At 40.4% G+C, this 22129-nt stretch overlaps 1 protein-coding gene across 4 annotated transcripts in view; it reads left to right on the top strand.

Moving 5' to 3' along the window:
- LOC139721060 (SRSF protein kinase 1-like) overlaps positions 1-22129 on the top strand; it is a 99435-nt gene that overhangs the window by 39389 nt on the left and 37917 nt on the right. The window contains exon 1 of one of the 4 annotated variants that reach the window (XM_071632388.1): positions 1656-2555. The exons of 2 other annotated variants lie outside the window; for them this stretch is intronic. In XM_071632388.1, coding sequence (XP_071488489.1) covers positions 2419-2555 — 137 coding nt within the window. In that variant the 5' untranslated portion in view covers positions 1656-2418. Of the gene's footprint in view, positions 1-1655; positions 2556-6966; positions 7320-22129 lie in introns of those variants that run through there. One more of the 4 variants, XM_071632386.1, reaches the window with a different exon arrangement.

Raw genomic sequence — 22129 nt, 5'->3', positions numbered from 1 at the left:
CCCTGATACTATGCCAAATGGGCATCCGGAATGTAGGCCTCAAATGCCTTCAGGTGCAAAACTTCTGCTAGCACCCTTTTTTGAAATGTATGTAGGCCTGAATTGTCATGTAACCAAATATTGTACATCCATATTAAAGTGGGTTCTTGCAAGACACATCGAAAAACAACCAGTCTCAATTACTTATTGTCTGTTGTTTGAAATGGGAGTGCAATGCATATGTTTCTGATGTTGGTACATAGCAAGAAAGACAAGTATTCTTTTGTGCTTATGAATAGTTGAGCAGCTCTTGTCGATATAGTCCAAGTTATGTGGTATCGATTTCAAGTCTCTTCTGCTATTGCATCATAAATTTTTATCTCCATGATTGTTTTCAGGGTATGAAATAGCACTCAATAGAAGTCTTTGGCACCATCAAAGAGCTATGCTGGGAGAAGATAAGTCGCAGTAGATGTATTCTTGACTGCTTTGTCACTGGTGTCTTTACATTATGTCATGAAACTTTGCTGCAACCGGGTTGTTTTGCTTCAAAAGAATCCTTGAGCAACAGCTTCCAGTTATAGGTTGGTTGTACTGAGAAACCAAGTCACAGTTACTGTGTGTTTCATGTGCATTCTGTGAGATTGTGCGGTTTCAATTTACAGTTCTTTCTATCCCCCCCCCCCTCTTTCAAAATGTTCTGTAGATAGGGTAGGGTAGAAATAAACAAATCTAGCGGTAACTCAAAATGATCGCATCAAACGTGTGACGTTAAGTCGTGATTTCCTTCTGTCCCTTTTCATTTGTTTATCTTGTTAAAGATCATTCTGTCTTTCAGGGGAAAAGGAAAGAGAGAAAAAGAACTTTCTATCTTCATATGAAGAGCAAGACAGTTGTAATTTGAATCCTAATGATGTCCCGCTCTGGAATGTGTAGGAAGATGAAAAGATAGATGGGGTGAAAAAAAGGGGGGGGGGATACGTTCACATGAGTGGGATTCACATGGACAGGTATTAGCTGGATACAAATCTCTGAATTTGCATCGCAAACCAAATCTCGAAATTTTCGCACGTGTGGACATGAAGTCCCACTAGTTAGCGTGATCAGTATTGCAATCCAAATCCCAAGAAATCTTGCTGTAATTTCAGAATTATCACAATAGTTTGATGAATAATGCAGCAGTTTGCACTATGGTGAGTGGGTGAATGCAAGAGCAAAAGATTTTGAGATTTCTTATCCTATGATTTAAAACATGCATGATTGAACAGCGCAAAACCACAAGGGCGAGGGTCACCATTTCAGGCATGTGCAGTTTGATTGACAAATTATCGTGATCAGCAACTAGTGGGATATTTCTGTTTGTCTGAACAGGCCCCCCGAAATCTCGGTATTTGGAGTGTGATCGTCATCCTGCTATTTTGCCTGTGTGAATACAACTGATTGTTCTTTCCTCTGGCAGAGCTAAATCTGATATATATTTGATTCCTTGTCTCTCGTTGTGGTATGCAAAATTGAGAATGACAATATCCTAGGAGCAAATATACACAGAGAATTGCTAATATGTGGTCGAGATGAGATTGTTGGTGTTGGTGCGTCAAAAATAGTTCAAAGTTTTGGTCTGCAGTGTCTGTGCAGCTGTATTTCATCTGATCAGTGCTGTGAGAGGTAGGGATTACAATGTGCATTTCCCACGGCTGCGTTCATATCACATACTGAATGAAATTGAAGTTGCGATCGTCTCTAATATTTACTACTGTCCTATTTGTGTAATGCTCAATGAAGGTTATCAATGTCTCAAGCAGGATAGAACGGTTTCGTTTTGCATTGGAGAACTCGTGTTTGTCCACGTTAGTTTTTTTTTCCTCAAAAAGATGAGACTCCAAAGGTCGAGGCTCAATTAGCCCTGAGCAATCAAAAAGTAGATAGGAGCATAGGAGGGGAGGTAGTAGTACACATCGATTAAACACTCCCTTGGCTAATGCGCTCTCAAATTAGTCATTCATTTGCCGCGCTGAGGACAAGCTCATGTACGGGAATAGCACGTAGTTGCTTTTTTCCTGTCTGTGTGTCATGTGCAGGCATGTGTGTGTGGGGAGGAAAAAAAAAAAGTTTTGGGAGGAGGAGGAAAGGTTTATCGCTTTTGGATCCCCTTTGTTTTTTGCTGTTGACGCTGAGTGCCAGTCTCTTCGTTCTGAGCCTTCTGTTTGGATCCTCTCATGCGGAAATGCAGCGGGGAGGGAGTTCTAGGTGACTGCATATGTCCGTTTGGACTGTGAAGAACTGAACTTGCGAAGCTGTGCATTCTGCAGTTTGTCGCCACATGTCTTTTTTTTTTCTTCTTTTTTTTTTCGGCGACATATTCCGCAAAGCATGAAGACTTTGCAGGCAGGTGAGGAGTTCCACAGGCCATGGTGGCTATGGGAATGAAGGAGAAGCAACATGTCAAAGCGTGTGCAAGTGGTTTTCTTGGTCGAGACCGTTGAGACGGTCGTCGAGGAAACTATAGTTCTGCCGGCAGAGAGAGTTCGAGAGGAAAGAGTTGAAGGGCAGACGGCCGAGGCGAGGAAATCCACAAGGTATGCACGAAATGCACTTGGCACGGAGCTATAGGCACACAGCACAGTGCCAAGGCTATGGATTGGCCAGGTTTTTTTGAGGGGTATAGTCAAGACAGGCTTGTGGCTGAGAGTTACAGGATAGGGTTTGTTTGCAGGATAGGTGTAGAAGTAAGGCAGCAATTGTCAAGGTTCAGCCTTGAATAAATATTGATGAACATCACGCATGACCACTGTGTAATCATGAAGATGAGAGCTGAGAATGGGGTGTAAAATTTATATCACTCAGGGCACCATTGCCTATTCCTCCTTGCTACACAAACTTATGACATTAACGCATAAATGCAGTGTAAATACAAATGCATATGTGCATGTACTATTACAGTGGTAGGTGTGACATACATGATCAGCAGTGTACATCCACTGTTATGCTGATATCTACTGTGTAGGCCCTAACAGTATTGTTAACTGTAATGAACCTTATTTGACTAAAAAGAAAAGGAGTATCGAGGTCAAATTGACGACTATCATTATTATTGTTATTTTTATTGTTATGTTATTTTTTTTTTATAGTTATTTAAGGTAATCTGGTAATCTGTTTTTGGAAACCCTCCAAAGATGACCTCCGTGCATGTTGCCAGTTGGGTCCCCACGTTGTTACTGAAGGGCAGCAGGCTTTGAAGTACAATGTATTGTGTTGCTAAAAGGCAAGGTTGCTGTTGTAAGTTCTCATCTAAGTCTCTATGGGCTGCTAATCTTGTCATATTGAAAGGCACCAATGTGTAGCAGCATCCTTGTATTGTATAAAGAGGATTCATTCTTGAGGTTCAGTGAGCATCCTATGCTCTGCCATCAGAGCAAATATCCTGGGTCAGTAGGGGTCAACTTGTGGTCAACTTGTGATTAACCAGTGGTCAGTTGCATAATTTCTTTGTATAGTTTTATACACACAACATGTAGTTATGGTGTGGCTGTGTGGTGGCTTCTACAGGGAAGATCATTCCTTTGGAAAAGGCGAATTGTTGTCTGCTACTTGAGAGCGCTCAGGTGTTAAAGTAAGCTTTGTTGTGAAGTTCATGACAGTAGTGCCCAGCAGGAACTTCTTTCATACTTCTGAATAGGTACACCCAATTATAGTCAGGACAGTAAGGGTCACAAAAGGTCATTTGCACTGACCACAAGAGGATTTGTGTGCAGATGCTATGATGGTCTTCGATGTCAATGCCCTAGTTTTCCCTGAATGTGTTGGAGTGATGAAACAGTAGATGAATCCCAAAGAGCAGACACGCTTCATGGACTCAAACTCAGAAGTAGGACGGGGAGTCAATGCCTTTGTGACGTACTCTATAAAGGACATTGAGAAGCAAAAAGTCCTCCATCTCAGATAGTCATGATAAGTAGGGCCTATTGTATAGACAACAACACGTACCCACTTGTGCTTTCAGAAACAGAAGGATTAAATGAGAGGTACATGTATTATGGCCACCCAGATGGAGGCTTGAGTAAAGGGCACGGAAAGCTCCATAGGCTGGCCATGGCACATCATCGATATGAAAAGATAACTTGCTACTCAACAATGATGCAGGAATGAGTGCAAAGGTTCAAGTGTGGATTATCTCCTTGGGTGAACCAATGCAGTGTGATGATTAGTTTTTGATACAAAATGCAACCCATGTGACAGTGTTATGAAATCTCCTGTGACCTCAGGTTGCACTCTGGAAAGTTAGCAAGTTGAGGCTGCCTGCCAACCACACAAATACACACAGCACATACATGATATACACACATAGTGACATACATGCTTGTACATACCACATAGGTAATACATATTATCATTCACTGAAAAACGATGCAGGTCAAGACCAACCTGGGATGCGTGAAGATCAGAACCTCGTGTGCTGAAATGACCAGTGCTTCTTACTTTACCATTGTTGGATAATCACCTCAACATGTTCAGGATAAACACTTTATAACATTCCATGTCTTGTTTTTTTTTTTCTGTGTTAATGAATAACTGAATACACTATATGTGTACACACACACAAACATATAATATAGGCCTATAGATACTATAAACATGTTATACGTATACGTATGGATACACTCATACATTGAACTATACACATCAAAGAAATGGAGACTTTTGCTATTCATTCATAATGTTAGATGTTATATTCCTAGATTAAGTTGTTCATCACTTCATTATACTTGAAAGAATGCAGCTCCTCTTAGTTCCTGATTGTTTGCATTTGTTTGTTTTTTTAAGGCAAAAAGGAAAGCAATGAGGATGAGGCTGTAAAAAAATAAGTTTATATTGTTGTTTTATATCTTTCTTTTTTTCAGTAAACCCCAATGGTGTGTGATATTCTGTAAATGATACAGGAATCTGCGACTTTCAGTGCTATAGTTGAACCCATCAGACGAGCTGCTGTATCTAAAAAATACTCATTTATTGTATAAACTAGTATGCATAATACATTCAAGTACTGCATATTTCCAAATGAGGCTAATGGAGAGAGAGGGGAAAAATTGATATGAAGTGAAATCATGGTTGTATTAATTACTGATGTGTTTGTGTGTGTATAAATGTGTGTGTTTCAGTGCTTATTTATATAATGCTGTACTGCCATCTTTCTTTACTTCAATAATGTGTGCTGGCAACTCTATTCTAAATGCACAGTTCTCTCAGGTCTGCTGCAAATATCTCCAAACTGAATCTCAAATTGTCCCCTCCTGATTAATCCAACTAGCATCTGTCGTAATCCACTTATCAATGGCTCATCTCACATTCCACCACTAATGAATCACCGGCGGCTGTCTTGGTTACCTCTCTCATCTTCCAGTAGTGTGCTCTATTGAATAAAATCAGATGTGACCAGTCCTGTCAAAAGGAGGCATAGCATTTCTATCATCATTACTGTTGAAATGCCTTTTACTTCTGAATCGTACATTAGATTAACATTTTTTTTTTGGGCACAAAGTCACTTCTTTTATAAAAGAAATCAACTTTTGTATTAAAGCACTAAAAATGTGTGTATGTACCTCATTATCATGAGATTGGAATATTTTGATACTAGCATTAAATATCAATGTTAAATCAGTTCTTTTGACTGTACTTCAAATTTATATAGGGGACATAAAATAGGGTTAAGGAGAGGCTTTTGATTAAAGTACCATTAGCACTTTAAACAAAGGAAATGACTTGTTAAGTCAACCAAGGGGCTAATGGTTAAATTCACAAAAATTGGAGTAAACACCCTAATGCTAGTCACATGATGGGAGAAAATTTTGACAGGATTGGTCACAACCAGCTGCTCTAACTTCTCTCATCTTAAAGGGTGCTCTTGACCTGGGATAATCTTCCTCATGTCCATAAGGAAACTTGAGTGCCAGTGCGTTGGGCGCTGGCTTTTCGTGGAATCCAGCCAGCAAGAAAGAGGGCAAAAATTGCTGCAGATGTCATTCCGCAGTGAGATGCAGAGGGCCCGCAAGATGGATGTAGGAAAGATTGTAAATTTGACAGCAACATGTGCTACTAATGAGAGCGGGATTCATAGTGCCACCCAATAATCCATCCACAAGGGCTATTACATTTCATCTCATTATGCACGGCTTCATCCCATGGCTTGGCCTGCCTTTGGGGCCTCACCTTAATAATCAAACCACCTCATTCACTCTGGACAGGACTGGAAGAGGGTGAACTTTTACCCTGTCTACAGTCTGTGACCTTTTCCTTTTGACCTCAGCATCATGTGGGGTTCGGCAGGATCCGTCAGGTTGGAGTACTCACCGGAGGCAAGATTGTGATCCCCGTGCGCCGCCAACGGGCTGTCGCCTGTCTGCTCCTGGCAAATCAGAAAATGGGACATACTTAATGGGAGCGGAGCATGCAAGCAGACACCCTCTCAAGAAAATCTGAGGTAAACTGACGAGAGGCAGAGAGACAGTGTGCAGAAAGTGAGCACCTCACCTAAGAATAATCGAATGCTCTAGAGTTTGCAGCACAAGGCTGCCACCAGTGGTTGGAATCGGGCCAGCTTTCCTTCCTTTTCCCCCTCTTCTCCTCTTCAAACTGCGAGTCGTCAGTTGTGTTTCTGAGCATTCATGCCCTGGCAATCTGAGAGGAGGTAGGGATTTTGTTAACAGGACCAAAGTGGTACTGCTAAAGGAGTTTTCTGAAAAAGGGGGAACCTGTTACCCCCCTGCATAGATCCGTCCTCGAGATTCCAACCCTGAATTCTCCTGTGAGACTGAGGGAAGTGAGAAAGTTAGGCAGGTGCCTGCAACGAGAACTAAAGCTTCCACTCATTACCGATAGCAGTATACCACCAAGCAACATCACCCACAAGGATTCATTTTACAGAAAGAGGGACAAGGGATCATCCCCAAGGTGAAGAACTTTGCGCTTGGATGGAAGAGGTCTCAATTTTAAATGAATGAACTCAACAGCCTCCACAAGCTGGCAGCTGCCGCCCGGCTGCCAGCCGTGGATAGGGATCGCCTCCGCAGGACTTTCAGCTTTAAGACGCTGACCACCGTCAAGGCACGGATGCGGGCCAAGATGCCGTCATACCCCGACCTGGACCTACGCACCAAGCTCTCGCACCTCGCCTTCAAGTTTCGGTCAGGAGGCGTAGCCAACAATGGGATTGACACGTATCCAAACTCTCTGTCTTCAGACACGGCATCAGAGAGTATGGTAGAAAGCCTGTCGGATAGCCCCTCACAATCACAACTGGAATCTGAATGTGAACAGGACAGTTGGCTCCCTGATTTATCTTATTGGTATGTATTTCTTCAATTTCACCTCCCCAGCTCTCTATGAACTAAAGAACAGTTCTCACAGTTGTTTTGAGAAAGACATGTATGGTTTTCCAGTAGTGTGACCTGTCAGCATTGTGTTTTGCTTGGTAAAACTGTTCCTGTATGTGTGAAAAAACTACAATGTCATAACACTTGGATATCCTGGAGGTATTTTATTTGCTGTCATTATGTTTCACACACTGACATAGATTAGGCCTACATTTTCATTGCCTGCCAGTGATGAATATCACACATCATTGACATCATCATCATCATCATTTCAAACCACTGTTACAAACTTACGTCGTATATATGTGGTGTGATATGACTCTAGGCTGAGTACCGGAAACCGGCAATGTTTGCATTAGGGCCCATATATGTGTGTCACAAGTGAGATCCTCAATCCAGGTCATCAGAGAGCACACTCCAGTGTGTGTCTCCTTCAGACTGCTCTAAACTCGAGTAATTTCCAGTTCAAGATTTCCCTCTTGCAAGCATGCTTGCCCTGTACTTTGATCAATTTTTATACTCGTTAATTCAAAATTACTGACTTGTCGACCACGTAACCCATGTAATGAGTAAATTCCATCAAGTGCAATGACAGTTTTTCAGTTCACCCAAGCTCTGCCGACCTTTTGCATGGAATTAAAACACATTAATAACAAATAGTCTTTCATGTTGCAATTCCATGTTACAGCATTTATCTCCAGTCTACACAATCCCATACTCCAATACCCTTACTTGAATTACAGTATAGCGTATCGGATAGATGAAACCATGGAATTGATAATAGTGACCTTGCCGTTATGTTTCCAAACCGTGTTATATTTAGGTCTTCCTGGATGAATCACGATACAGCAACGAGTTACAGAAAGGTTGCACGTTCACTACTTTCATTGATACTATAGTGTAGTGCACATGTAGCTGAAGTATTGGAATGAAAAATTTAGTCAAGTTTAACAAACAGACAAACAAACTATAAGGGTGTTTGAATGCAATTATTTGTGTGCCATGTTTGAGAAAAGCAGTTATCCTACAAATTTCTTTCCATTTTTTAAATTAATTTTTTTTTTTTGTAAAGTGCATTTCCACGTGCCATGTTCAAATTGGCTGTAATGAATACTGGTAAAATCAGGTGAGCGAAAGAGTGCAAGTTTCATCAATAAAGATGTTATGGAATTTAAGTTGAACACATTTTCATTTTATAGTGATATCTGTTGATCAAAACCACATCCATGAAAGTCACTGCTATTGGTACCACCATTACATGAAAACATGTAAAACTCTATATTTCTGTCATTTCTTAGTTTTGGTGTGATTTAATGGAACCTCTATACCATTCCGTGTGATTGATACCACTCCGTTTACTATTTAAGTCAACTTTAATGTAATGTAACATTGTACTTCAATAAGGACTGTGTTTGAGCAACTTACAAGGAACTGGAAAAAAAAATCCGCCCGAGACCATGTATGTGAAAAAGAGTTTAGCATTGTAATGAGTTTTGGGGATTATGAACGTTTTGGTTAAAGAAATATAAATCACCAGTTATTCCTCATTTCTACACAGACTACATGATGTGTTCAGCTTGAAAGAACATGAAAGAAAGTGTTCATGTCTCTTTCCCCCCTTTTAATAAGGTACTTTTATTATTGTGTAGGGTTAATCATTAGTCTTTTCCCTCCAAGCAATGGTACTTTCATTTTGGTATGATGTATTCAGAGTACACCTGGTTCCAAAGAGCAGTTTGTTAGATATGGTCTACAGTGTATAATAGAATAAAAGAGTGATAATAGTATTTTAACTTGCTCAGTTTATCTTTACTGGTCTATTCCTGGCATGGGTAAGGCAGTCACATCACATAAGGTATGTGGGAATCTAAAGAAGATGCCTCATATTTGGTTCGTGCAGACAGGCTACAAATCTATTCTAAACACTGTGGGTTTGAATGTTTGTTAGCATAAGGAGAACAATGCATCCCTCCATATCTCCTCCAGAAAATGGGGGACAGGGATGACCTCCGATACCGCCATGATGACACCCATCGTCACTTTCCCATTTATCAAAACGTTCCGAGAGGAGGCAGAAATATTGGGGGGGGGGGGGATGTGACGATGAGTTCTGGTGGGCCTCCGGATGGTTGGCTGGGTGTATTGCAGAGCAGGCAGACTCTGTTTGTTTCACATGGCAACCAGGGCAAAAGTTCAGGTTCAAGATCATGGTGGTTTTCGACCAGCTTCGGGCAAGTGAAGCTTCATAATGTGATGTATGTTTCACTCGAACAATGTTGTTTTTTTTTTTCTTTGTTATTCTCGAATAGGGTGTGAATGAATTTAATAGCCGGACATAGACAGGTGCGGGGGATAGTAGCACAGCAACCAAAATATACACGGCATATACATACTTGTAGTTATATGGTGTGGCTTTAGAGTTCAGTTCAAAGCAGTTCATGACTGTATTGTGTAAGGGATTTATGCATCAGTTGTTCTCTTCATGCATACTATTAGAAGCCTCATGACCATCGTGATGTTCAAAATGTTTTTACTTGGACTGCAAAAACAAGGTGTCATATCCATTGTTATCATTGCCACTCTAAGAGTCTTTTGGATCGCATATCATGGTTACTGTAAGCGAAGATAGGACATTGCTCTGAAAGGAGAGGTTTGATATTGTGCAGTTTCCAGACTGGCAATATGCAGGGACTAGTGACTTTAATGTTTACTTCAGGAGAGAAGTTTAACGTATTTAATTGTAGAGTTATTCTCGTGTTTGCTGCAATTTTGTTAATTACTATTGTATTTGTTGTGTTTTGTTTTTAAATCTTAAGCAAGGGGGCTCTTGAATTTTGAAGGTCCTCTCTTTTTTCTTTTCTTTGTAAGGGAAACAAGGTGGTGATGGTGAAAAGTTGTCAGATTTCTGTGCCTTGTCAGGGGTATTGAAGGTTTAAAGGTGCCGATGGGGTAGGGGAGATGGGCAGGATTTGGCCCCTAAAAAAGTCCAGGGGTATTGATCGCTTGTTTTCTATAGTCTTAACTTATATGCTGGAATAATATGAAGTCCAAGGTCTGACATGTAGAGCCATTGATGGATGGCAGTAGCTGATGCCTCAGCTGTGGTGGGGTGATAAGCCCACTTCTGACAGGTGCGCTCAGTCTGGCCTGGGGAAAGAGGGAGGGAGGAAAGGAGGATGAGGAAATGGGATGGTGGGCATCCTCTTTCTTTTTTTGAGGGTTGGTGCTGGCCTGAGATCAAGACATGATCAGGGATATTTCTCTCTTCTGGTACAAGAACCTGGACCTCCAGGGCAGCATTATGATAATATCTAGCCCGATATTACTCCTGCATATCTCTTTCTCTCTTTTTCTTCCGTGCCATATCTGTTTTGTTCATCATCTTCATTACAGGACATACTTTAACTTGCCTGTAGGTTCAAGAATTTGCTTGCATGTACTTAGGTGTATACTTAGTTATGACCCAGAAAAAAAATAAGTATTACTTTCCTTTAAGTCAACCTCGTATAAGTTGAATAATTGTCTATACAGTGTAAGTCAAAGGTCTTCTCAAGTCCTCTTCTCTTTACATTCTATTGATTTTAATTGTCTTTTGATTTTTAATATTCTATTGATTTTAATCCCTCATATGTCAAGTTTTCTCTTAAGTCCAAGCTATTTCTTCAGTCCAAATAGATTTGACTTAGGCAAGGTTGACTGCTCAACTTTTTTTTCGGGGGGGGGGGGGGGGGTGGAGAGAATACAGATGTGTTGGAATTGATGCATTATTCCTAGATAAGTCAGCATTTTTTAAATATCTTTAAGTCTCTGCTTTCAGTGCCAACAAGGGATTTATTGTTACTATGTAATCAAGTACGATGACTTAGTTTTGCACAGTGCTAATCTTACACGTCTTTTTGTGTGTATTGCAGTAGGTCATAGTGATTATAAACAAACATAGTATTGATGGATGAGTGTGGAATGTTTTAGACTGCTAGATCTTCACCAAGTATCCCTAATGAGAACGGTTTCGTGACCAATATGCCGTTTCATGGGTTTCCCGTGGTCAAACCATTCCCTGACTAGCAAATGTTCTTGCAGTCATCACCTCTGATTTCTCAACACTTTAGGACGAAATACTAAGATACTGAAAAGACTAGAATAAATACACAAATCCAACTTCTTATAGCGAACACTTTGTAACTTCCTGCTTTAAGGAGAACCAATATATAAGGTTACTCATACTTAGTGCGATCCAGTGTAAGCTGCGAGTGGGAGCATTCAACAAGCTCATCTTCCTGTAGTCCCTGGCGAGATGGTGCCCAGGAATTAGGAGACCCAAAATACCACGGTAATCAGCTCTGAAGGAAAACACAGTCGCTGTGTGTGTGTGTGTGTGTGCAGTTGGCGCTGAAACTACACGTACTTGCTCTGCTCGCAAAGACTGTCCCATCTTTGGGCTTGTCTACCCCCAAAATAACTTCTGCTTGTTTTTGTAAAGAGCTCTTTGTGAAATGCACTTCTTTTAAAAGAACATATTAAATTCGTCTGCAGGTCAACCGGCTTATGTATTTTGCACCTCTAGGGTCCAAATTTGAGGCAGGTAAAGCTAGATGCAGTTTCTGTTTTGGTATCTTGAATGCACTAGTGGGCCTCTGGAGGTAGGTTTTAAATATGAAATTCTGTGTGATGAGTTGTTTGAACGCTGATATAAAGCAAAACATAATGCACAGTTTTCAGAGTCGCTGACTGTTTGTGCTAGTTAACAAGCACAGATGTGCCTGCCAACTAGCACACACAGCTCTCACTAGAATTATTGGAACAATTATGATGATGGTTGTTGTGAAATTGGGAATGCCAATGATGATTATGATAATGGTTACGATAGTGATGATGATGATGATGGTATAGCTGATGATGATAAAAATGATGACCTGTGATCAAAAGATGATTATGATGTTGGGGATGAGAATGATGATGACAATGATGATGGTAGTAGTGAATATAAAGATGATGATGAGGAGGATGAGGATGATGATGATGAGGATGATGATGATGATGATGAGGAGGAGGAGGAGGAGGAGATTACAATGATTACAATAGTAAAGGATGATGGTATAGCTGATGATGATGAAAATGATGATGATGATGAGGATGATGATGATGATGATGATGATGACGATGAAAATGTGCAATGATGATGATGAGAGGAGGAGAGGGAGGAGGGGAGGAGGGGAAGGAGGAGGAAGAGGAGGAGGAGGAAAACAAGAGTGGCTTCCAATCTAATCTTCATTTTAATGAATATGGGCCAGCTAGATATAGGTGGCAGTTGTTGTAGACATTTTTGAAGATATTGCTCTTGACATTCATGAACAGTGATGATGATGACGATTATGATGTTGCATGTAATTTGCTGGCATGTCACAGACCATGACAATGTATGTCGATCACTTAGTCAGCATCCTCTTGTGGAGGAGTAGTTACCGGCCGCTCCAGCCAAAGAGGATCTGAGTGGTAGCCAGCTCATCTCCCTGGAGACAGGAGGGCTGCTTCCGATGAAACCGCTGGGCCCAAGACTACTTTAGCTGCCAGCCAGTTCCCAGCCAGAAAACATTTCTGAGATGATGTATGTTTTTTGTAATAACTGCAATGTTTGGCCTGAAAAGTAAATTTGATAGTGAAAAAGACGAGAGTGTAGGTATACTGGAGGAAGATGTAATTGTTTCCTCCACTTTTCAACAACATTCATAATTCATAAATATTCATGCAACACAGCTGTTGAGGGATGGATATGTGCCATTAAGTGCCTTCTCTGTACATACTGATGTGTTTATACCCAAGGCTAAAATACTGTCAGAGTGTAGTAGTAGGAAAAGTGAGTATGGTATAAGCCTACAATGTACATCAGGGTTTTCCTTGTTGAAAGGTTGATAGCTTTTCCTTTTGACTGTTTTTGCTTGAGCAGACAGGGTCTGAAAGTCATTCTTTTCCTCACATGATACAAATATCTGTAGGAGCATCCATTTGTAGTTAGCAGTGCCATGTATAGTGGAAGCATTCATTCACTATGAAGAAGAGGAATGAAGTATTGCAGTGATGGAAGTAGCACTGTTAAAATTCTCCACTATTAGAATAAATCTTCTTGTGTGCACCCAAGGAGTTGCTAGCTCATCTAGTAGGTCCCCTACCTTTTTGGTATCCTGTGAGAGATATGGTAGATTTTATATTGATCATGGAAACTGACAAAAGAATTATGTATGAAAGTGTTATGATAGAGGCCACTTTCTTGTCCCACACACCGTCATAATGTTTGTGTGTAGATTAATACTGTTTATCATGTAACTCCTGAAGACAAAACATTGTTTCGGCTGTGGATTTTTTTTTTTTTTTTTTTTTTTTTTTTTTTTTTTTTTTTGGGGGGGGGGGGTTTCCTCTGGTATCTCGTGTGCATCAGCATGAAGAAATTGCCTGTATTATATTGTTTTTATACTTCAGTCAGGTTCATGTTGTGTACTTTGAATTACTGCTGATAACCGGTAATTTAATTATTTGTGGTCTGTTTAAAATACAGCAAGTTAGTGTATTTTGGTAACTTTAATTAAGCAGGGAGGTGGAAGGTTCCACCTCCCTGCTTTAAGAGACTTTCCAGCTCAGAAACAACGTCCCTTATTCCCCCCCCCCCCCCCTCCCCCCCCATGCATGACTATTTCTATGCAGAGATATGAGTTTTGCCCCTTTAAAATTCCTTCACAGTTGGGGTAAGCAACAGCTCACTCTTATGAATGTCTTCCGGTATCACAATCAATCACATAGCTGGCATGCAGACATGTGAGGTCTTGAGGCCCCTCATCTGTCAGTTTGCAAGTCCAGAGACACAGATGAACAGGGGAGCATGAGTTTAGGTTGTAATGGTCCCGTTAACACACACCTGAAATTACCGGTTTTCAAAAATCGATATTTGCAATGCAATACGAAAACAGTTATATACGTGCAGGCACAGAAAAAAAGAAAAGTGGTAATAAACACTAAATCTCACTATAGGCATCTTGATGCAAAAATCAGTCAAGATTGATTCAAAAGAAACAAAAACTCATGATAATTTGCCCTGTTTGTGTGAAACAACACGTGAAGAAACCATTTATTTTTGTAAACCCCATGATGCAACTCGCCGCACTAGGTCCACACACTCAGATGCCTTGGATCATGCCGCCGTCATTTTAAGGCATCCACAGTCTGGAGATTCAAAGCACTGTATTTATACCTGAGTTATTTCTATTTGTGTTGTTTTTGTTTTTTGTCCTTTTGTGGACACAGGCAAATGAAATCAACTTTTTTTCATAGCGATGCAAATAATTCCTGTGTGTGAATGTGTGTGTTGTGTCATTCTGAAACTTGGCCTCTGACTCCTTGGATGATGGACACAGAGAATGATGGTATATGAGAGTCACGGGGGGGGGGGGGGGGGGGGGGGGGGGGGGTAGGGATGGATGAGAAATCAAATGTTATAAAATATGGTTTAACCATCAGCCAATAAAAGGCCAGCTTCATAGGACTTGCAAGTAACATTGGATGTCGAGCATTACTCTTTCTGCGACATTGCCACTGTGTCCGTGTCTGTTGCATGAGGGTATTTGAGATGGACTGCCTTCCATGTTGTTATCTTCTTTACAAGTCCATCATGCTTCATCAATGGATTCGATATGATGGAGTCACAATTTTGTAACCACCGACAATTGCAGATGGCGATATGTATGTATCTAGCAATTTCCAAAATACGAAGACAGGGAGAGACGTAGCCTATAATCTAGGTGGAGGGTGCAGCTGTTGTCGTTGCTGTTACACAAAACGTCTGATACAGCGAGACTATTGCCTTTGCTAAGTGATACGTCTGATGCGGTGAGATTACGAACAGTGGATGCGAATGAAGCATCCACCGCCTGTATCCACTCGTCTTGCTAGAGTCGTTGTTTTCTTATTATTGACTATGAATCAGTAGCAGTTTTTCTTACGTAAAACTACCACTGGGTTATGGTCAATTTTAATAAATCTGAAAAACTGCAATTGATTCATAAACGATGATAAGAAAACGACTAAAGCACGAGTGGATATAGGCTGTGGATGCTTAAGTTGTTCGTTGTTTCACCACATCAGACATTTAGCATGACAGCAAAGACAGTAGCTGCATCCTCCGCCTAGATTATATAGGCTAGGAAGGAAGTAGGCTACATCAAATCTGCCACTGCCATGGCGGCAATTGACGAGCACTCTTGCACGACTGCCTTTTTAATTTGACTTTTGTCACATTCGAGTGAATACAGGAAGAATCATTGCCCACACCAATAGGGAGACAGCAACAACCCCCACAGGCACAACATTGAGATGTTTAGTAGGGAATAATAGACCCAAGTTCATGGGTAGGCAAGTGGGTCAAACGCAGGTCGAGGCGTTTGTATGGTCCCAAATTTGCGCATTCACGGGCCTGATTTGTTTGAGCGTCACGATGCCGTGAATGGCCCGTGTCTGTGTGGATGGACACGGTGTGTGAGCAGGGACAGTGTGTTTGTCTACAGATCATCTTCAGAAAAAACGAGGAATCATTTTTCCCTTGAAAGTGTGCACGTTTGCAAAAGGTTGTTGCCTCTAGTCACGTGTATGCACATATGCAAGTCTGTTGAATAGGTGGAGTATCCACATTAGCCCCCATGTGCTTCAGTTCGTTTTAGCTTCATGAGATGTTTTGAATGTGAAAAACATTCAGTGTGAGTATACTGTAGTTCAATTCGTGGATGATTTGATTCGTGATCAGTGAGATAGAAAAAGAAAAAGAACAATGCATTGGCATGCAGCTTGGAAAATGAAATGGATGTTGTTGAAACCTCTCTCTACGCCCTATGCAAAATCATTCCAAGGTTTTAAAAAAAAAGAACAATTAATATAGGTGTGGCTTGAATGTGAAGGATAGATATGGAAATGGGAAGCAAAATGAATGTAGGTTGTGTGTGTGACAGTACTGTAAAAGCGGATATTTTCGTGCGACTAATTTTTTGCCCTCAGCGGGGTAAGAAGAGTTTCGCATGTTTTTAATTCCACGGAATCAAGACATCAACTACTGGAACATATGGCAAGCAAAAATACTTGCGTGCTTTTGTTTTCGCACTAGTTTCTGGTTACATGAAATGCGCGAAAATTTCAACACAGCGAAAATTTCCACTTTTACAGTAATTCCTCCAAGTGCCATGGGAGTGGACATATGATGATAGAAGTCTAACTAGGAGAGACATAAACCACAGAATTGCCCGAGACTATAGACTACAAGACAAGGTGCACTTCCAGAATACGAAGATTTTTTTGTTCGTCTTGATTGCATTCTGAATTTGCCTTTGTAATTGCATTAAATGTTGAGACTATTCAGATGCTGAAGTAGTCCAGCAACTGAGGACAGACAGCAAACAACATTCCACTTGTGTCACAAACTCTATAACTTGTCAGTCAAACATGCAGCTCTCTGAATGTGTAAGTAATTGCATATTTGAACCATATAAGCCTATGTCAAATAATACAAGAAAAGAGCATACAGTTCAATATTCAGCAAAAGTAAGTGAAAGTCAAGCTGAGCTCAGATATAGTGCAAACAGGCACCCAGATTCAAACAAAACTCAACTGGAAAACATTTTTCTCACAGCAATTTGCCAAACACAGTTTGAGAAATGTGCTCGGGTGAAACAATATTTAAGTTTGCTGTCATAGACTTGCCAAAGTAACTCGCTAAAGCATGGGACACGTTTCTAACAATGTTTACCAAGCAAAGTTCTTTTTTTTTCCCTGTCTGAAAAGGGCTCAAGGTAAAAAAGTTCAGCAATAAAGGAGAGTGCAAAGATGATGAGATCAACTCAATATCCGCTAACATTGGCGCCCACTCTTTTCTGTCTACTTAATCGGCTTTTTGTGTGAAAGCAGCATCCATCAGTACCTAAAACTTCTCCCTCTTCCCGATTCTCAGGCACCGCTATTTGTCATAGCAGGGAGCTTCCCACCTCCTGGTCGTAGGCTACATTGTACCCTCAAGCTGCTCATTGTGTCCTTACTCCTTGGTTTGAGAAGTGACAAGCGATGGCATTCTGGGTTTATTTCTGAAGAAGTTGGAGAAATGAAGGTTGGTTTGAAAGGTCAATTCTTCATGATCTACTTCCAGAATCGGCCATGGAATAATCTTCCTTTATACACAGTGGCATTCTTCCATCTCGTGTGTGTAAAGTTTAACGTCGCCACATTTGAAACATACAGTTTGTGGAGATTTACAAGAAAGTGAGCTCGCTTTGGCCAGTAAGAAATGATTTTAGAATATTGCAGGTGCCAACAATGCAGAATGCTACTCCCTGTTTGTCGACAGCTACACACACAGTGTGCCTATACTAGGTTTTAGGAAAGTATGGACGGAATATTTGTGTAGCATGTTATAATATCATGTGAGACTGTACGGGAGACTAGAGGTGTCCAAATGGCAGATGTCGCATAAATACTCTCAATATACATATAAGCCTACGTATCAGATCTGACTGCCATAAAGTCAAAGGCAGCTGGGCAAAGTTCAAATATAACTGAAGCAATATGATACATCAAAGTGCAACAAATTTACTACACATCCAGGTGCTGGTAGTCATACGAGGCAATATTTTCCAATAAAGGCAGTTTTATAGTGCCTGGATGGTGTTTCACATGACACTTTAACATCATTCCTTTGTGTACTATAAAAAAAGGGGGGAGAGGGTCACAGGGTATCCATCAATCAAACTTGACATATATTCATAATATGTATCATGAAACTCTTCACTTAAAGAAAAAGAAAACACACACACAGAAAAAAAAAAGGAATAAAGACGCATGTAAGGGGTCATGACAGGTTTTTTTTTCAGGATATTGTACCTTTTGTGCATGAGAGGGAGTGTGTCTATAAAATAGGTGATAAATCTTTTAAACCAGATAAATGATAATGCAGTTTGGATGGCATCTTTTTCATTGTTTTATTATTATTATTATCATTTTTTTTTTTGGGGGGGGGGGGTGTTATAGAAACATTCAATCAATGATTTAATCTATAGCCTTCCATTTAGGCCCTACATGATGATATGTTTAATATACAGGGCTGCACACTATAACCTCATTTTTTCTACTGGTCCGACCTGTCTGTTGGACCAGTAGGTACCCAGTTTTTTTTTTTTCATATTTTACTGGTCCATTCCTGAAAAAGTTACTGGTTCAATTGTGATTTTTACTGGTCAGGGACTGTGTGCAGCTTTGTTTATGTCAATTTGATCAATATAAGGGAGACTGGTCATTAATTTGTACATTCTTTATATTAGTTGATTGAGAATTCAAGAATTATGGACACTTTGCTTCTTTCTGTGGATAAATGCTTCACAAATGGAGGACCATCTGTCCGATGTGACATTTTCTACCTTCATAGATGCATTTTTATTATTTTTTGTCAAAATTTAGTTTCTTAATGAAATTTATGAATTATATACTGTATGCAAGTCATGTTTATTTGTGGAAAAGTGTGCACCAAACTTCAAGATACACCAACTGTACCCATTTTAAGATATTTGATGGCTATCATATTTTTCATTCTTTTTCATTTCTCCCTGTGCACTTTCATACTTGACAGAGAGATTTTACAATTAGTTTGTATATCATTCACACGCTGATTTTTTTAGCGGACTAGCCAGAAATCGCTACAAGAGAGATGAGCTATCAACGAGTCTGGGAAAATGGGTTCATTGTGGTCCTCGTGCAGGGGTATTCCGGCACATTCAGTGTGTGGTTGTTGGAGTGCGTGTGGAGTTTATCTGCTCTTCTGTCTGTGTTTGTATATATGCCTGTCAATACGTCATGCGCTCGTTATCGTTGTATGTCCTGATCGAGACATATCAAGATAAAAACAGGGAGGAGATGTAGGCCCTATTTGTTTGGAAATAATCAAATGTTTGACTACGAAGTCCTTCAATACATAGTTTCTATTCTTTCTTCTTCTTTTTTTCTGTTCACATAGATTGTGGGGAGCAAAGAAATTCATTATTTTTCTTTCATTGCTACACAGTTTTCTGTGACTTCACTACTTTACTAGGAGTAGGCCTACTTCACAAGCAAGTTACCAAAACACATATTTCATGGGTAGATGAATGATGCTACAGGTTGTGATATTGTTTTCTTCATCATAATTGTTCACTGGATAGCCAACCAGGAATTTTGGACCGTAATCGAATGTGAATCAGTTGTCAATTCCCACTGCTGGGTCCACGTGGCAATGGGCACTTGTTTTCTGTCTGAAACCAATTTCTCTCTGCTAATAACCTGAGACTTTCGCTTTCTGTCCGGGGAAGGAAGTGGGTATTTGTTGAGTCTCTCGTCGCATCTGTCATTATTACCATTTTTTTCGGGGGGGGGGGGGGGGGGGGGGGAGGGGGGAGGGAGGGGGAGGGGTTGTGGAGTTGGCATTCAATTATGAAGGATAGTCTTCCTGGTGAGCTTGTGTGTAGGTATGTGTTGCAGGATACCAGGAATTGCGGAAATAATGGCCACAAATATTTCTAGTATTTCAAAGTTAATTTCAAGCACGACAACAAGTTGGGCATTATTTGTGTTATTAAAAACAAGCTGTTACTGGTTTTCAGAAAATGCAATACTGTGCCGTTATTGTTCTGCAGTGACATGGTATAGGACCTATTGCTTATTCCTGGGAAGTTATTGGTTTACTTGTTTTTCTTTTATTTGGAAGAGTAGGGAGATGCATACATAATACATGTTGGATGTTTGTGCTGCCCAGTTAGTAGTTGTGAAAAGGCTAGGATCCAAAGTTATGGGAAAAGAAAAGCTATATAAAACCATAATATGTCCATATCAAAATGTCCATATCAAAAGACATTTCATATTGTCCTATCTGGTAGCTTTATGCGACCGTTGTTACCAGTGTGTCAGTCTTATTCTCATTTTCTGTCGTGGAAACCTTTAGATAGGCAGTATGATATAAAGTTATTTAGATTTCATTGCATGATTCTGGTTGGATGAATAGATCTGTATTACCAGTTGAAGATTCAGTATAGTTATCCTGCTTTTATACCACCTGTTTGCTGCATATTCCAAGAAAAACAGTCCACATTTTTGTACCCTATCATGTTTGCATGAGATAGTGGAGAAATTTGATAGAGGATGTATGAGATCACGCAGCCCTCCATCCAGGTTCTAAGAGCCCAAAATAGCTCCCCCGATCCCAAATAATCGCACAACAGGGGGAATAGTTACCCAAAGTGTGTGCAATTTAGCAGATTATTCAAGATGACACTGACGCGCCAGAAAATAGCAGCAGAGACAAAGTCGGATGTAGTTGAAAACGCTCCTGTGCACCTTTGTCAGGAGTGATCTCGATCTAGATCTCAGGGCAGCAGCGAGGAAAGGCTGGTCATTGGGGAACATGAAGAAATGTCATGCACCCACCCATTGCCAGGCTGTCCCTACCCCTGAAACCTCCCCACCTGTCACTGATATGCCCAGAGCAGTTGACGGCATATTTTTCTCTCATCTCTCTTCTTAAACCGTTATGACTAAAGCATTGTATAGTAATATGAATTTCGGCCTTGAGCTGCTAAGCAGTATAAGTCAAGGCCCCCCCCCCCCCCCCCCCCCACCCCCCCCCCCGTTTTTTCATTTTCGTTTTTTGTCTTTTGTTTTTGTCATAATACCTTTAATAAGACAGCATAGTTCTGTAACATAAGTGTAAGACACGATAGGTTACCCAAGAGCTTAACACCTAATCCCTCCTCTGGGTTTCTCATGGTGGGGGTTCCATCTTGCAACTTCCTTACATTACTCTAGATCTCACTGATGCCACATGAGTAGTACATGGGTATCCATGACATTCCTGGGAACTCTATGAACACTTTTATTTACAGAACACCGGTAACGTACAATCATACTCTGATCGAGTTTACGGACAATGAACTGCCCATAATTGGCAGAGAGAGTTAGAAGAATACAGATTCAAGGACAGCGTTTGTGATTCCCCTTGGTTGACATCCAACAAAATAATGTAAAGAAAAAAAAGCAAACCCACAATCATTTTCAAAGCAGCCACAAGATATTTTCTAGCCCTCTTTTACAGGTACAATTGGGATTAAATCAAACAAACAAAAGAATGAATCACATACAAGCCTCCCAATGGGGCATTGTGATTGGCCGATAGCCAGTCATGAAATGTATCAACTTGTAATCAATCTCAAGTTTAGCTTGTAACTCAGGTTGTTGTACTGGTGAGAGCCATAGGCAAGTTTTGTTTGTTTGTTTGTTTATTTATCTATTTTCTTTAGTCACCTTGCTGAGTGTTTGGTGAAGGTATGGGGGCTATTTCTTAGTATTAAAAAAAATGTTCAAGGTAATGGAAGATAATGTGCATGTCATCATCTACTGTCTTGCATCATTCAAATGATTGCCAAGTGAATATATAGGGATTTTTTCATTTAAATTCTAGTATAGGAATCCTGAATCTATGATAACACATAAAATGTAGACATTTCCATGTGACGGTTTTTAACACACTTCAGGCAGTGATACCAAAGAGGTACTCGGCTCTCCAAGTACCTTCTTAGTGATACCAACAATATGACAACGGCATGACATTTCCCACAATTTTACAATATTTTCATCCTATAAATCTCACACAGATAGAGATATCGTACATGTTTGGGTCTCACACAGTAGACCGAAGCTAAGGGAATGTCAGTATCGAGTCCCCCTTTCTTTCCCCACTGTAA

Source organism: Diadema antillarum, unplaced genomic scaffold (assembly GCF_040938485.1).
Source record: "Diadema antillarum isolate AM-2024a unplaced genomic scaffold, OU_Dant_1.0 scf00000137, whole genome shotgun sequence".
Classification (NCBI taxonomy): Eukaryota; Metazoa; Echinodermata; class Echinoidea; order Diadematoida; family Diadematidae; genus Diadema; species Diadema antillarum.
Note: the sequence above shows the minus strand (reverse complement) of the source record. Positions and strands in the feature narration are given on the sequence as shown.